The following is a 15,843-nucleotide window of genomic DNA, read 5'->3' as shown; positions in this document are numbered from 1 at the left end:
TGTAGAGAATGATTGATGGTTTTGGAGAATGGAGGAGTAATGTCTTTAGAGAATTATGATGTTGGGTCAAAGCAAGGGGAGATGGGACCTTGAAACCTGTTCTTAAAACTACTATCAGATTCGAAGAAAGCATGTGGGGATTTGCAGTGTGTCGAAGGAAAAAGGAGTTCTGAGTCACAGAGGAGCTCAGAAGCAGTGGGATTCTGTGTCTGATGCTGTGAGGCCTGACTAGAGGTAATTTCCTCCTGTCTTTTGGCCCTTGACCAGCCAGGCTGGCTCTGTGAGGGGAGGTAACACACATAAACATTTAGATGCTGTCTTTGCCAGCCCTGTGAGTAATTCTCTGATAAACCACGTGTTGGGATGGCTCCAGTTTTCCCTAGTCCCCGAGGCTATTGGACAAAGCTTTAGTGGGTGTGGTGTGTAGGCCCAGAGTAGGCTATTTGAAAGATTTTTCAGAGCAACTTTGGATAGAGCAGTAGATCACTGTTGGCTGGCACACACTGGCAAATTATAATCTCTTCCTTTAACATTTTTGTTCTTAAAACTACTATCAGATATATAGCAAGGAGGGCTTTTTTTTTTTTTTTTTTTTTTTTTTTTTTTTTTTTTTTTTTTCCTGTATAGACATTGCTCCCTCCAGTGATGAGGATCTTAGAAAACTTAAAGGACATTTGGCCATGGCGAACTCTGGTAGCCCAAGGATGGGTGGAGAGGACTGGCTTAGTGCCAGTAAATCTACATAGATGATGATTGTACCAGGGTGCCACACCCTTTGTTCTGACCCTGTTTTGGAAGTAACTTCTGACCCTCATTTAAAGCTATCCATACTAAGAGGTCAGAGGAAGTATAGAGTGAAAGAGTATTGGACATTATGTCTCATTCGAATGTGCCTCCTTGAGGGGAAAGGCGTCTGTGTAAGGGATTCAGTGACAGGCTTCCAGCAACTACCCCTAGACCAACAGGCCAGCTGAGGTAGATAGTGATAACTGGAGATCATCAGGAAGTCTCATTTCCTTGCTTGGCCTGAGCTTAAGCAGTTTGAATCTCAGTGACACCCAGTGAGGCTCCTGTTTTGCAGGTGAGGATTTGGGGCACTGAGTTCTCAAACCCAGTCTCTTGTAGATGGTTAAGGAGAAGTCAGGATATGCACAGAGGAGATCCAAGAGGTGCCTTGGGGGCCAAGCTGGCTCCGCCTGGAAGGACCTCCCATCAGTTCTTCTGGGTGGACTTTTATTTTCCTGGTCCTCCAATCAAAATCTACTTCTTGATTGATTCAGACTTGATTGTTTGAATAGTAAAGAAAGGAAGAGTGTTACAGCTTGCAATTTCTATATATAGCGCATAGCTGTTCAGGTCAGTTGGTGACTATTGTGTGAGCCCCACAGACTGCCCAGTTTGGAGGCCCATGATGGGCACAGATGTGCCAGTCCTTTGTCAGGCAGCAAAGGAATTGCCAGAACTATTCAATTAATGCAATGGAATAGTTAGCTCTGCTTATGATTTTATGATTATTAAATGTGGTTTTCACTGTTAGGGCGTGGCTTAATAAATGTGGTTAATAAAGGGCTATCCATATACTTAAGACAGCCAGTTTTTGAATATTATCTGAATATAACCACTTTATCCAATTTATAGTAAAATCTTTTTAAACATAAGTATGCAGTTTTTGACTTTTTTTTTTTAGACATCACCATGTAAGATATGGCTTTTTAAAAATACATGTTTTTGTTTTGTCTCTTTTTTGGGGGTTTTGACATACAGTTTTACAGAGTTGCATTTTACTTCAATGCTAGAGGAAACATGGCTCAGTGTAGCTCAGTGAGAACAGGGATCTGATTTTGAGTTCCCAGTGACCAAAAGAGAACCTGAGCATGGTGTTAGAGACAGCAGATATGGATCCAAAGGGCTTACTGGTAAGCCACTCACAAAACAGTGAGACTTTGCTTCAGTGGGAGACCCTGTCCTAAGTCAGTGAGGTTGAGAGCCATAGTAGAAGACACCCGGTGTCGTCCTCTGGCCTCTGATGGGTACACATGGGTGTAATCACACTCTCCTACCTCAAATCCTAACTGTGGGTAGCAGTGGGTAGCTAATGTACTTTACTGGTTTTCAACAGCACATGGACATGAAGAGCGTCCTGGGTGAATTGTTTTAGGCCTTCTCTTGCCCACTTGCCTTTCCAAAGTCCGATCAATGCATTCATTGAACAAGAACATTTGTGTATCTTGCACTATGCTGGTCATATAGAATATTGTTATGCACTTCCCTAGTAGGCAGACCCTTTATCCCTGCACTAGAGATGGCAGCGAGCAGTACCACACAGAGCTATGCGCACATTGAAGGCAGGGCTTGAGCATACGGCTCAGTGGCAGGCCGAGCCACTGACACGAAGCCCAGTTCAGTTCTCAGCACAACACACCACACACACACACACACACACACACACACACACACACACACACACACACAAATACAGGCTGAAGATGGCTGTAAGTGTAAGCTAAGTAGGGTGTAAGAGGAAGTTAGGAAGTGTCCTGCTAGGCCAGAGTCCAGCATAGAATGTCACTAGGAGGCTTTGGTGGGAATAGTGGACAGAAGAGGCCTTCCCCCACTGGCCCACAGTCTGAGAACTGGTCTTGATTAAGTTAGGGTTTCTATTTTGTGTGTTTCCTCTTATCTGTTGAAGTAGGAGACATTGCATGTCTTGCATTTATCAATATAAAATAGAAACCTTGAAACTAAATGGTACAAATGGAGACCATGGGACCCATATCCATTCCTAAACTGCTCCCTCCATCCACATGGTGCCAGGCGGTGTCAGTTCTGGGCACACTGGCTCTGCTGGGGCCACTCATCTAGGGCAGGCTTTACTTTCAGTTTTGGCTTGTGCAGGCACTTGGCTGGTTACCTTGAGCTTCTGTCTACTAGTTAATTGAAAAGCTCTTAGGGTTGTGCCCCGTGGCCACCCAAGCCCAGGAGCTTCCTGCTTCCTGACTTCTATCCACTGGGGCGTGTGTGTGTGTGTGTGTGTGTGTGTGTGTGTGTGTCACGGTGAACTCTACTCCAGCAATCTTGGGCCATGTGAATTCCTGGTATTATGGGTTTTAGTGATAGGAAGCTAATTTGGCTGGCTTGCGTGTCTTTGTGTTCTGGAGCACGTTGTAAATGCTCACACTTAGAAAGGAATGTAAAGTGAAGGGCCAAAAAGCAAGGTCACTGTTATTGAATCTGTCACGGAGTAGCCTTGCTTTGTATTTCGAAACGTGGCTTATCATTATAAAACGTCCGAGGCCGAAGGACTGGAAACATTTATTTCAAGCTGTTGAAAGGAAGTAGGGCTTCACGAGGGCTCTATGACTCCTGATGCCCAAGTGTGCTTTTAGTAAAAGTGCGATCACTTTGAGACCCATACATCTGTGAGACTACATGCTCATGGCACTTTTGTACTTTAGATAATTCCCTGTTTGAAGTGATATGGTGGTCACCATTAGAATTATGGGCCACGAGTTCACAACTTCGTCTAGTGATATTCCCCACTTAACAATTTCCAAAAAAGAATTCTCTTCAGTTTTACAAGATGGTTTTCTCTTAGTTGAGGAGATACATTATAACCTGAGCAGTGTTGCTGTGATGTTTCTCCAGATGACTTTTTTTTTGAAGTATAGTACACAAACACAAAAATATAACTCAAAGATCAACTCCCAAGGGCTTGGGAGATGATAAAGTGCTTGCCCTGAAATCAGGAGGCTTTGAGTCTGATCTCAGAACCCATCCTAAGAAATGATCCATAAGCTGCTAAATTTACAGGTTGAAGATTCCTTACGAGGTAAACATTCTCTGCCACGGCCTCTCCCATGTTCTACCTCAAGGGTATGGATCATTTTTCTTTTGCTTGTTTCAGTATTTTTATGTTAACCTATCCCTATTATCTATACTCTTTCTTTTCTCACTTGTTTGTGAGACTGAACCATACCCTAGAATAAAAGTGTCAGACTGTTCAATCCCATTGCTACCTAGTGTTCATCAGTGTTCATGTATTCCATGAGGACACTAGGAAGTCTCCTGGGTATGACTTCTGCCAAACAGACAAACAAACCAAAACAAACAAACAAACCTGTTCTTAAGTATGTACCTGGAACTGGATTTACTGGGCTGTGGACTATTGGGCATATTTAGTTCAAGTAGATAGTAGTACCAAGTGGGATCAGAGTGACTGGATCAGATGTTTTCACCAGTGATACGAGGACTTATGGATTTTCCCACTGATGCTCTTCTGGGTTGGAGCTGCATATTGTCCATCTTATGTCCTGCTTGTTCTGTGAAAAGGAAGGGTTGTTGATGTTGGAAAGCTGAGTTCAACCATTGTCTGTCTTCACTCTCACCTCATTTTCCTTCTTCTCCATATGAGTGTGTGCTATGCACATTACTGCCTGCTTGATGTATGGAATATGTTCAATGTACATGTTGACAGCAAATGCATGTGTGTATTTTTTCTTCTACTACTTAAGTCATGCTGAAAAGCTATTCCAGAGGCCATCGAGACCAGGCTTCTGCGGTGTGGTTCTCAATGATACCCTGTGTTGGTAATGGTGGAAAATACTTCCGTACTTGAGGGAGGCCTCTCTGTCCTGCTACACATTATTAATTTAAGTCTCTCCAACACTGAGGTGGTATCTGTTTCCTTTTGACTTTCTTATAAACATCATGTTCTTTCACAGGCCAATAAAAATGTCCCACATGCCTGTAATAGACTTGAGACTGTTCAGGTCATAGTTCATGATAGGTTTTTTTTTTTTTTTTTTTTTTTTTTTTTTTTTTTTTTTTTTTTTTTTTTTCTTCTCGAGACTGAGTATTACTAAGTAGCCCTGGCTAGAATTCACTAGCCTTAGTGGCCTTGAACTCAGAGATCTGACTTCCTCTGCCTCCCTGGTGTTGGGGTTAAAGGCATCAGATCTCATACCTGGCTCTTGGCTCATTTTAAAAACTGTAATCTGGAGGCCAGGATTTTTAAACAGTTTGACAAGGGTTTTCTTGGGTGGAAAAACTGTGGACAGTAGAGGGGAAAATTCAAATACAAAGCTGTTTGTTTGCTTTTTCTCCTTTTAGTTGTGTGTATGTTTCTGGTTTTCCTTCATATGCACGCTTTGATTTTTGCTTAAAAACCTTCACAGTGAGTTTAAACATTACTTAAAGAAAAATTGAACAACTTCTCAGGCTATTATGGATAAAACCAAGAAAAGAGCAAATAATTTTCTTTTTATAGAAAACTCACTGTAATATTTAAGTCAACAGTTATGGGAAGATTCTTGTGCGATGTGCTCTGATTTCAGAACATACAGGGGATTTTTAACACTGATAGACCTTTATAATGAAAATGAATTTTAGTTATAGCTAATAATTTAAGATTCGTGGATATTATTTAATCAATATGTTCTTTTTCTTTACAGGCAAGAAGAGACTGACAGGAGACTGAAAAATGTAAGCTGTATTTCATGAGGTGTTATAAATAGCTTTTCCTTTATATTCTGTAAAGTCATAATAGATCTAAGAATACATGCTGTGTCATCTTTTCTAATTAAAATTTACATCTAAGAGTCTGCTTCTCATCTGTGATGTATTATGAACTGCAATTTATCCACCTGCAATTGAACTGGTACTTGCTTACCAACTTACTGGTCCTGTTCTTTCCATTTAGGTTTTGATAACTTTGTACTGGCTGGGAAGAAAAGCACAAAATAGCCCCTATTATAATGGTCCCTATCTCAATTTGAAAGCTTTTGAGACCCTTTTAGGACAAGCTTTGACTAAGGTAAGGACACAACCAACATCTGTATGAAATGACTACTGTTACTTTATCACACTCTTCCCTTCCACTTCTCCTCCTCTGCAGCAAACATGGCGAGCTTGTCTGTCCTCTCTAGACAGGGCTGTGTAGGCAGGGTAGTTGCTTGTTTTCTGGCTTTATGTGTTTCTTCTGAGGAACAGGCTGTCTATTCCAGGCCAGTTCCAAGGTATAGAATTTTATGTCCTTAATTTTAGGTAATTTGATGGCACACACATTCTTTTTTATACACTATATAACTTAACTGTTTCTATACTCATTATGAACTCAACCTGCAGTAAAAAGGCATTTCTAGGGCTGTTAACATTTATAGGAGTTACTCGATTTCTTTATATTAATTTGTTCTTGTGGTGGGTAATTATCTCTAGTGACTATATTCTAATATCACCATGGTGCTAGTGTTCTGTGAAGAGTGATAAATATTATCGTGAAACTTGACAAAGTTTTGCTTGTTTTAAGGCAATCTGGGTTATCCAAAACTTTTGCTATATTGCCAAAGATGACCTTGAACTTCTGATCTTCCTGCCTGACTGAGTTATGTCTGACTACTGAGGAAGTTATATATTTGTATGTGTGTGTGTGTGTGTGTGTGTGTGTGTGCATGCACATGTGTGTGTGTAGGAATACATGTGAGAGTATGAGCATGCTGGTGCCCTTGGTGGCCAGAAGAGAGCATCTGATGCCTGGGAGCTGGAGGTACTGGAGTTGTGAGTTGCCTGAAGTAGGTGCTAGGAACTAAACTAGAGCAGCAAATACCTTGACCTGCTGAGCCCAGAATTTTGGATTTTATATGTGTTGCCACTCTTTCACATTGCAACAGGCATTAGAACCTTGCAGACTATTTGAGAAGGACCAAGTGCTGAGAGCAAAATATACTGATTATTCTGTAAAACAAAACGAAACAAAACCTGAATTTATAGGGCCCTAGTGGAAAAATTAATTTCTCTATGGAACTATTCATCCAGGGTACTTTATAAGAATTGAAAGAAAATAGATGCTCAAAATGATAAAATACCATCTACGTAGTTGTGCTTGCTTTGTGAGATTTCCCTGATGAGATTAAACAAGAAAGATATTTAGTGTTTGTTCCTGACACATTGTGAAGATAAATTGTAAGAAATTCATAGCCCTTTAGGTCTGTGGAGAAAGCTCAGCTGGTTAAATGCTTGCCATGCAAAGGTGAGAATGAGTCTGATCCCCTAAATTCATGCAATAATGTGGAATGTGGTGATAGGTGTATGTCATCCCAGCTCTGAAGAGGCTAAGACAGGATTCCAGGGTCCTGGCCAGCCAGTATAGCTTGATGGGCAAACTCCTGACAAGTATCCTCTTTTGGTCTTGAGAACCATAAACCAACCAATCAAGGTGGATGATTGTTGAAAGCTAACACTGGAGATTGGCCTCTGGCCTGTGCACACATATCCCTGCATGTGTTTGAACACTGGCATACTATGTGCCCCCACACCTGTAGGTAATAGCAGCTGGGGACACTGGGGGTTCCTCATGCTGGGCTGTGGGTAGTTGTGGCTGGGAACGCTGTAGCATTCCAGGCTAACATCCAGGCTGGAAGTTAGGTGGCTGCTGTGGCTCCACAGTTCCTCACCACACGGCCCCAATGACACGAGAAAGTCCATGGGTTTTTACAGGCTTTAATGTCATGGTGATGGTGGATGGATCTGGATGCACCCTTGTAAAACCCAGGGCAGACCTGAGTTACATAGGGAAGGAGAGAGGGGGAAGGGGCTGGGGAGGAATGCTTAATTGGCTCCACCCTCTGGCTTTCAGGTACCTCATTAGTAAGTAAATCTCTCTAGGGCCTGAGGCCTGTTCCTCCTGACTGTTGGCCAAAGACCTCTCTGTGGGAGTGGATGTTGGAGGGCTGAAGCTAAATGAAAAGAACCAGGGCCTGGCAGCAGAGCTGAACTCCTGCCATCCAATAAGGTTCCGGGGTTCCAAGCTTGTGCTCAACCAAGCACCCAGCTGCTTCTCACAGCCCCCCGCCCCCCCCCACACACACACCTGTGCGGTGCATGTGTATATGAACACTCCGAAGACAGTAGTTCTGTACTCACACTTTTTGCATGAGTTAGCTGAGTTAGTAGTTGAGCTATTGCCACTTATACATATTGTGCTAGATATTGGAGAATGATTCATCTACCAGAGAGCATAATTGTCTGAGACTGGAAAGCACATCAGTCCTTGCTGTGGAAGAGGGTGAGGCTCTGGTAGGGTAATTGCAAGGAGTTTTGGGTACAAGGGAAACCTGGCTTTGCAGTTGTTTGAACTAAGGAGCTATGCAGTTAGAAGCTACAAGGGACATGGCTTTGTGGACTAGTGTTCTTTATAGCTTTCCTAACTTTTTATGGCAATGACTCAGGATGAGTAATTTTAGTGCAGTGAGTGCAAGAAATGCCTCTTTAAAGGATGTTCACATTCATTGATGTCAGAGTCAGTGTGGTCAGAAGACATTTTTTGTAGATCAGACTGTGATTGTGGTCCTATTATTCCATTAACTGGTGGGAGCAGACATGAGAGGCATGTAAATCTATCATTTGTTTTGTATCAGTTCTTTTAAAATCTAAGGCATTATGTCGACTGTAGTTTCCCAGTGTTCTGGCAATGCCAACCGGAAATAGCAATGAAACTATACTCTGTTGTATTTGAATCAGATTGTAATTTGCAGATGACTCACTTTGGGGCATTTGTCAGGGTGAAGTCCTCAGGCTGCAGGGCCAGTCCTGGGTTATTTAAAACGGGTCACATAGTTGCTAGTCAGTCACTTTAACATTTATAAGATCAGAAGTCATATTGTGTTAACACAGGTTTCAAAAAGTATGGAAATATGTGTTTGAAAAGCCTAAGTCTGGTGCATCTAAAGCCTGACTTTAAAATGTCAGTGTCTCATATCTTGAGACATAGCCTGTTGGCACTAAGCGTGCAAACGACAGGCAAAATGTAGATCCTGGTCACGTTCACGCCAGGCCGTCAAGGTTAACGGCAGCATGAAATTTCTTTTCTGGCCATTCTTGGCATTTCAAGCACGCATCAGACAATCGACTCAGGAACTGAAGGATCTGATGTAGGCAGAAGTCTGCCTGAAACAGCTGCTAGTTATTTGTTCCGAGCATTTACCAGCTTTTCTTCACGTGTCGAAAGTATTATGATAAATGTGAAGACAGTAATAACACCTGCAAACCTCACATCATTATGATCTGACATAGCGTTTCCATTTTGGCTGTTTCTAATAGCGTCTGCTCATCTATCTGTTTTTACTTAACCATTTGTTTATGAATTCAGGTAACACACCTCATTCTTATATTCTCAGAGTCTATCTCTTAAAACTAAAAACATTTTTTAATAGCTTTAGTATATACATTAAAAAGCTCATCAATATTTATTGTCATTTCATATTGAATCTTTTTTCCTCATGGCATCTCAAATATTTTTTTAAAAGTTAAAACATGATTTAATCAATATTTGTGTAGTGGTGATTAGTTAAACTGCTTTGTGCTCCTGGCAGGTTGCACTCTGAGCCACCTGCCAGAGCCCTCTGGATTCATGACTGAAAGATGCACACACACACACACACACACACACACACACACACACACACACCTACACCTGTTAATTTTAATATGCCTTGATGAGCTCAAAGGCTGGGACGCTTCTTATCCTTCCTGCTGCTAGCAAATATTTCCCTCCGGTACTTCTGAGTTAATATCTCTTGAAAAATCTATATTTCATTTCTGCTACCCCAAACACAATTGGGGAAGTGGTTTGTGTGGCCACTTTCCCTAATTTTCACATGTCAGCTAGGTCTGGCCTTTCTTCTTCTCCATCATGGCCATCCCTGCTCGATTCCTCTTTCCTGGTTCCTTGCCTTTGAAAATCCAAAGGTTCTGCCTCAGTCTACCCCCTTGCCCCCAGCCATTGGCCATTGGCTCTTTATTGATTGATTAAAAACCAATTGGAGACAAGGCCCTTCATCGGTTGGACAGGCAGATTCCCAATTTTGGGGGCTGGATTAATTCAAAGCATTAGAACCAATCCCCAGCACATTTGCATTGTTATATCTTGTTATTATTCTTATATTCTTTAACTTGCCATCTGAGAATAACCCTGTTGACTTTTATTGTGTCGTAATTGTTAAAGGGCCAGTTAGGTTTTGACATTAAGTTTTAGAGGCGTGTTAATTAGAAAGGCTTATTTTTGGAAAGTTCTACATAAGTTATAAACCTAAAGGTAATATCTTTTGCCCTATTTCTATGTCTCTCTTCTTCATAAAAGAGCCAAACTACTATTTTATTTCTGTCCAAGAAATTTCAGTCTTATACACCATTAAGCATGTATGTTAACTTTGACTCAATAAGAAGAGAGGCCTGGTTGCCAGCATCTTGAATAATAATAATAATAATAATAATAATAATAATAATAATAATAATAGAATTTGTGGTTTTTTGAGGGTTGATGGGGTTATAAAATATCATTCTAGTCTTATGTTTAACATAAACCAGATTTGCCTACCTTTGGGGCATAAACATTAAGATATTTTCTTTGATTTCTTTTATCCTCTCTCTCTTTCTCTCTCTCTCTTTCTCTCTCTCTTTCTCTCTCACCCCCTTCCTCCCTCTGCCATTCCATTCTTCCCTCCCTCCCCCTCCTACTGTACGATTTGTGGAGAAAAAAAATGTACTTTTAACCAGTTTTGTTTTCTTCTTGTGTCGAGAAGGAAAACCCTGCCCATTCACCTCTCTAATTAATCAGAGCTTCTGCACCTTTGCAAGTTCATGTTCACTCTCTGATCTCTGTACAACGTTTCCTTCAGGCACTTGAAGATTCTAGCTGCCTGAAAAGAAGTGGCCGAGACAGTGGCTACGGGGACCTCTGGTGTCCTGACAGAGGAGAATTTCCTGCCCCTCCAGGTAGCCACAGGAGGGAAGATTCCTTTGAAAGCTTGGACTCACTGGGGTCTAGATCACTGACCAGCTGCTCCTCAGACCTCACTCTTAGAGGTGGGAAGGAAGGTGAGTGGGTGTTGAGTCTTGGGCTGTACGTTTATTTTATTTCTTTGTATATGAAGAGAAGATGGAAGAGGAGAGAAAGTAGAGATTGAAAATTAACTGAAGTTTTCACCAGGATGTGGGTTTTCATAAGACTTTGTTCTTAGGTATTTCGTTGTTTCTTCTGTATTTAGATGGGACCACTGAGGAGATGTTCCCTGGCTCACTGGGACTGAATTTTGTTAGAGAGACACTCTTGAGATAGAGACTTAATAACAGGTACCTAATAAGACCTGTTAACATCTAAACACATCTAAACACAAAGTGCATAAAGGGTCTGTAAGATGTCTCTTTTATGTCCCGAGTAGTTTCCTTTCTTGACTTAATTTTACCAGAAATATTTGAGAAAACTAAAGAGGTAAAGTACTTCAATAGTTCTCTCTAAGCTTTGATTGACAGGGAGGTGAGCATCTTCTAGCTGTTCTCCGTGTTAATCCAGGACAGAGGGTGAGGGGGTGAGTTACTCCAAGTCTTGTTGTGGAAAGAAAATATCATTCAAGCTTGGAAGCTTGGGGTCAAGCCCTTCCCTGAAATGCATGTCTTCAAGGCTTGGAAGATTGCACAATGGTTAGAGCTGCTCACTGCTGCTAAGCCAGAGTTTCATCTCTGGGACCCACAGAGTGAAAGGAGGGGAAAAAAATTATCAATTCCTGCAAGCTGTCCTCTTCTTTCCACATGTGCATCGTGGCAAGAATGAGCACACGTATATTCACACAAAATCAGTACTGATTAGTAAATTTTTAAAAGAAGAAATGCCTGCCTCCCTCCTTCACATTGTAAAGAATTATATAAAAAAAACCCATGTCTTATTCCTATGGCTATTAGGTAGTATTAATAGTTTCAGACTAAATAACTAGGTAGTCTGAGTTCAGTCTGTCTAAAGGGAAACCCAAGATAACAGTTCTTCAAGAACCGAGGCTATCAGTTAGTGACGGAGCACATGGCCATGTCCAGGAGACTCGGCAGTTTAAACTCCAGCACTTCCAGGATCAAGTCTTTCCTTTTAATGACATCCTGTGCTTCAAGCATCATCATTATCAGAAAGGACATGGGGGTTCTGACTGTGAACTTGTTTGACAGTTTTCAGTTCATTTTCTACAGATATTCGATCCAAGACCTTTATTATGCAAAATCTCAAATATCACAAATAATATGCTTTTTTTTTTCCTAAAAGTTAGTGAGGCATAACAAAACTAAGTTCTTTTAGAGCAGTGATAGGAGAAAAACGTGAATGGCTTAGTGTTAACCTTTGTTACTGTCACCGTCCTTCCTGAGGTGTGACTCTTAAGAGTTCAGAGGAAGATGATCACTTCTATAAGGAAGTCAATCTAAGTTTATAATTCATCCCAGTAATCACTGTTGTAAAAGAAGACTGAAAAATCTCAACCTGCTGTGTTCCTTTGTCCTGACTGAGGAACTTATGAAATGCTTTGTTTGAATTTATATCTACTTGTCAACGTATAACAGAGGGAAAGAGAGGTTGTGGGTTTGTGGCAAGTGTGGGTTTCTCATCAAAACATTCAGACATTGTGGTGTAAGTCCCGAGCGTCCTTTAGATGTGACCTATTCCGGGTGTGTATGATGCAAAGCAGAGGGCAACACAGTCACAGTGCAAGGAGCCTTGTTTAAAGACTGGACAGGTAGGCAATTGTAAGTAGGGTAGAGGGAGGGAGCTGGGCTCCAGGAGAATGAAGCTTTTCTGTGATTACTGTATTAAAATTCTGCTACCCACACAATTATAGTGGGTGGTAACCACACTTAGGATAATATTTTTAGGATTAGAAAATTGTACATTTAATGAGTTTTCTATGAAAACATATCAGGAGTGGTATTTGTATATAGGCTAAAAAAATAATAATAATATTTTTAAGTTTAAAACTTCAAAAAGCAAATGGCCTGTGATTTCCAAATTTTGTGAGTAGGTTTTAGGAAGGAAAGCACTTTTTTTTTTTTTTTTTAATGAAGTTCTAAACAAACAAACAAATAAACACAAAGAGGGAAAACTAGCTTAATAACTCTGGTTGTCCTGGCTGTGGCCACCTTGCCTTTCTGCCTAGACTCCCCTTTCACGGCTTCTTGTGACACAGCTGTGTCAGACCACTTGCTTTGAACCACGCTGGCCTTGTTTGCTGTTCATTCCTGCCTGGCAGGTGATGAAGGCGAACTGCTTTAGGTCCAGTTAACCTGGCAGGTGTGTGGGGAGCCAGTAGCAGTGAGGGGAGACACCTTCTGCAGCTCAGAGGAAGCTTGCATCAGTTACTGTCTACCTTGTTTTACAAATGCACGGGAGGCAGGGAACTAAGGACAGGAAGGAGGTTGCTGCAGTTGACTTGTGTAGTTACTCTCTCTACTCTTACTGTGTTTTAAAAAGAGCTGGTTTTCCCCTTCTTCCAACTAGAGAATATATTACTGTTTCTGTCCAGCCTTGGGATCTATCACAAATTATTTTTCCCCTCCCCCTCCTCCCTTCCCTCCTCCTCCCCCTCCTTCCCTCTCTTCCATCTCCCTCTCCTTCCCTTCCATCTCCCCCTTCTCTTCCCACCACCTTCTGTTAAACCTGCTTTTAAGTACATTTTTAACCACAATTCCTGGTTTCCATTACAGCTTCTGCGCTTATCAGGGAAGCTTCAGTTCTGTGCTCTCGTGTAGACATAAGATATAATTTGTTAGGACTTCAGATGTCATCTAGCCTGGCTTCTCTGCTGTAGGATCCATGTCCCTATGAGTGGCCTTTCCCGGGGTCTGTCTATCGTCATCGACTCTTGCTCAGTCTTCCTTTGGTTTCTATGCTTGCCGGTCACTTCCTGGAAATCTGATGGCTTCTTGCCTTTTGTTAAGTTACTGAGCCCCTGGAGACTTGTGCTATCTCACTAGATTTTATCAGGTGATGTACCTCAGTAAATTTATGAAGCATTGTGGTGGCAAAGAAGGTTGGAAAGAGAAGGGACTCTCCAGGGGTTTGGGGGTTTATTTGCTTATCACGACCGCTGAAGAATGCACTATGCCTCCAGTAGGAAGGCAAGTCACTCCTCATGGGTCTTATCGCAACTTCTTGACAAAGTTCTAAAAATATTCATGCCTTTCAGCAGCAGGCCTGGGTTTCCAAGGGAGAGGAGAATATGTTGGGAGAAGGGGGTTCAGCAGGAGAGCCCTGAGGAGTAAAGGAAGTTGTTGTTCCTTTCTAGGTTTCGAAAGTGACATCGATTGGGAATTTACCTTCAAAATGCAGGATTATAACAAAGACGATATGTCCTACCGAAGGATCTCGGCCATTGAACCAAAGTCGGCTCTACCGTTCAATCGTTTCTTGCCTAACAAAAGTAAGCAGCCGTCCTATGTGCCAGCACCTTTGCGGAAGAAGAGGCCAGACAAAAACGAGGATAACAGAAGAAGCTGGGCAAGCCCTGTCTACACAGAAACAGACGGAACATTTTCAAGGTAGGGTCATGTGATGTGGTTACCGAGTACTTTCTGAATTTGTGGAACTGTTTAATGAGGCTTAACAAGGTTACCAAAATAGCTATTATAATTACCACATACCACTAATGGGATTTCTCTTCTTACCTCTGTTTTCAGTCCTATGTTGAAGACAGTTACTGTGTTTCAGATCGCCAGTATCCGATGACCAGGGCTTCTTTTAGATGCATGCCCTCGGTTTATTGGTGTGTTTCAGCTCCCTGGGTCATCGATGTGGTCCAATGTGAGCTCTGCCATGTTCCTTCCATTGTTTTCTTTTTCTTGTTTATGAAAAGAAACTCTTACTGTCCCATCAACTTAGCAGGGCAAAGGATGATTTTACAAATCCAACTTTCCGTACTGAGCCACGTGGTTCTGAAAGCGGTTCTGGCACTCACGGTGGGTGAAGATTGTCTGGTGTGCTTTCGGATGAGTTAGCCAACCATAGATTCCATGCAAAAAAGAGACCTGAGGGTTTCATCTCACAGTCTACCTCTGTCAACTTTTGTCTTTAAAGTATTTTCTCCTGATATGCTAGCCTCTGGGCTACATACACTAACAAGGTCAGAAATATATTTATCCTGGGTCTTGGTATCTTTCATGCTGCTGATTGAATTTAAAAATACCTAATCTGCTTAGAATTTGTCTTTCTCTTAATGCAGCCCTGCGTACCTAGCTTTCCTCTAGCTAAAGTGAGGTGATGCTGTAATGTCTGACTTTGGTCCTAGGAGCTGTGATATTGAGACACGGAGTTAACATGCGTCGTTCACAGGGGTGCAAGCATTGTGAGTTAGGATGCATGCCTTTCGGGTTCTCCGCCACAAACTGCTCACACAGTGTCTTAACTTGATTGGATATTTTGAACAGTACCCAGAGGAGAACCTGGGGTCCCAAGATGGAGAACTGGCACACAGTCCAAGAAACTTCCACCTCCTCTTGGTGTTTAGAAGAGGGAGAAGAAAGGATCACGCGCATGCCCAACATTGTGAAGGACGATCTCTATGTGCGGAAGCTTAGCCCAGTCATGCCAAGCCCAGGGAGCTCTTTTGATCAGTTCCTTCCCAAATGTTGGACCCCAGAAGATATGAACTGGAAAAAAATAAAAAGAGAGACTTATAAGCCATGGTATAAGGAGTTTCAGGGATTCAGGTTTGTCTTTGTGCATGCTCCTGGTACCCAGTGTTTGTTCTCTATCCCAGTCTGGTGGAGTCTACATCTTGTGTTTTCAATTAGGGAGCGAGAAAGGTTTATTTACCCTCTAACATCTGTAGAACTTTGATAATTAAAGGAACATGTTTAAATTTAATCTACAGACTATGCATTGGGACATATGCCTATCACTCTGGAGGCTGAGACAGGAGGATTACAAGTTTGAAAAAAGCCTAGGGCTTCAAAATGAGGCCCCGTCTCTAAAAACAAGACAAAACAAAACAAAAAAACATTTTGACCTACTTATAAGCTCTCTTTGACCCCTGGGGGTAC

At 41.8% G+C, this 15,843-nt stretch overlaps 1 protein-coding gene across 10 annotated transcripts in view; it reads left to right on the top strand.

Annotated features, from left to right (window-relative positions):
* Lmo7 (LIM domain 7) overlaps positions 1–15,843 on the top strand; it is a 188,366-nt gene that overhangs the window by 123,565 nt on the left and 48,958 nt on the right. For 8 of the 10 annotated variants that reach the window (XM_034497607.2, XM_076930623.1, XM_076930620.1 and 5 more), the window contains exons 5-9: positions 5,451–5,481; positions 5,699–5,812; positions 10,671–10,869; positions 14,091–14,343; positions 15,229–15,510. In XM_034497607.2, coding sequence (XP_034353498.1) covers positions 5,451–5,481; positions 5,699–5,812; positions 10,671–10,869; positions 14,091–14,343; positions 15,229–15,510 — 879 coding nt within the window. The remainder of the gene's footprint in view (positions 1–5,450; positions 5,482–5,698; positions 5,813–10,670; positions 10,870–14,090; positions 14,344–15,228; positions 15,511–15,843) is intronic. The other 2 variants (XM_034497610.2, XM_076930625.1) reach the window with 1 other exon arrangement.

The sequence above is a fragment of the Arvicanthis niloticus genome, chromosome 3 (assembly GCF_011762505.2).
Source record: "Arvicanthis niloticus isolate mArvNil1 chromosome 3, mArvNil1.pat.X, whole genome shotgun sequence".
NCBI lineage: Eukaryota > Metazoa > Chordata > Mammalia > Rodentia > Muridae > Arvicanthis > Arvicanthis niloticus.
The sequence above is the reverse complement of the archived record's forward strand: the minus strand, read 5'-3'. Positions and strand labels throughout refer to the sequence as shown.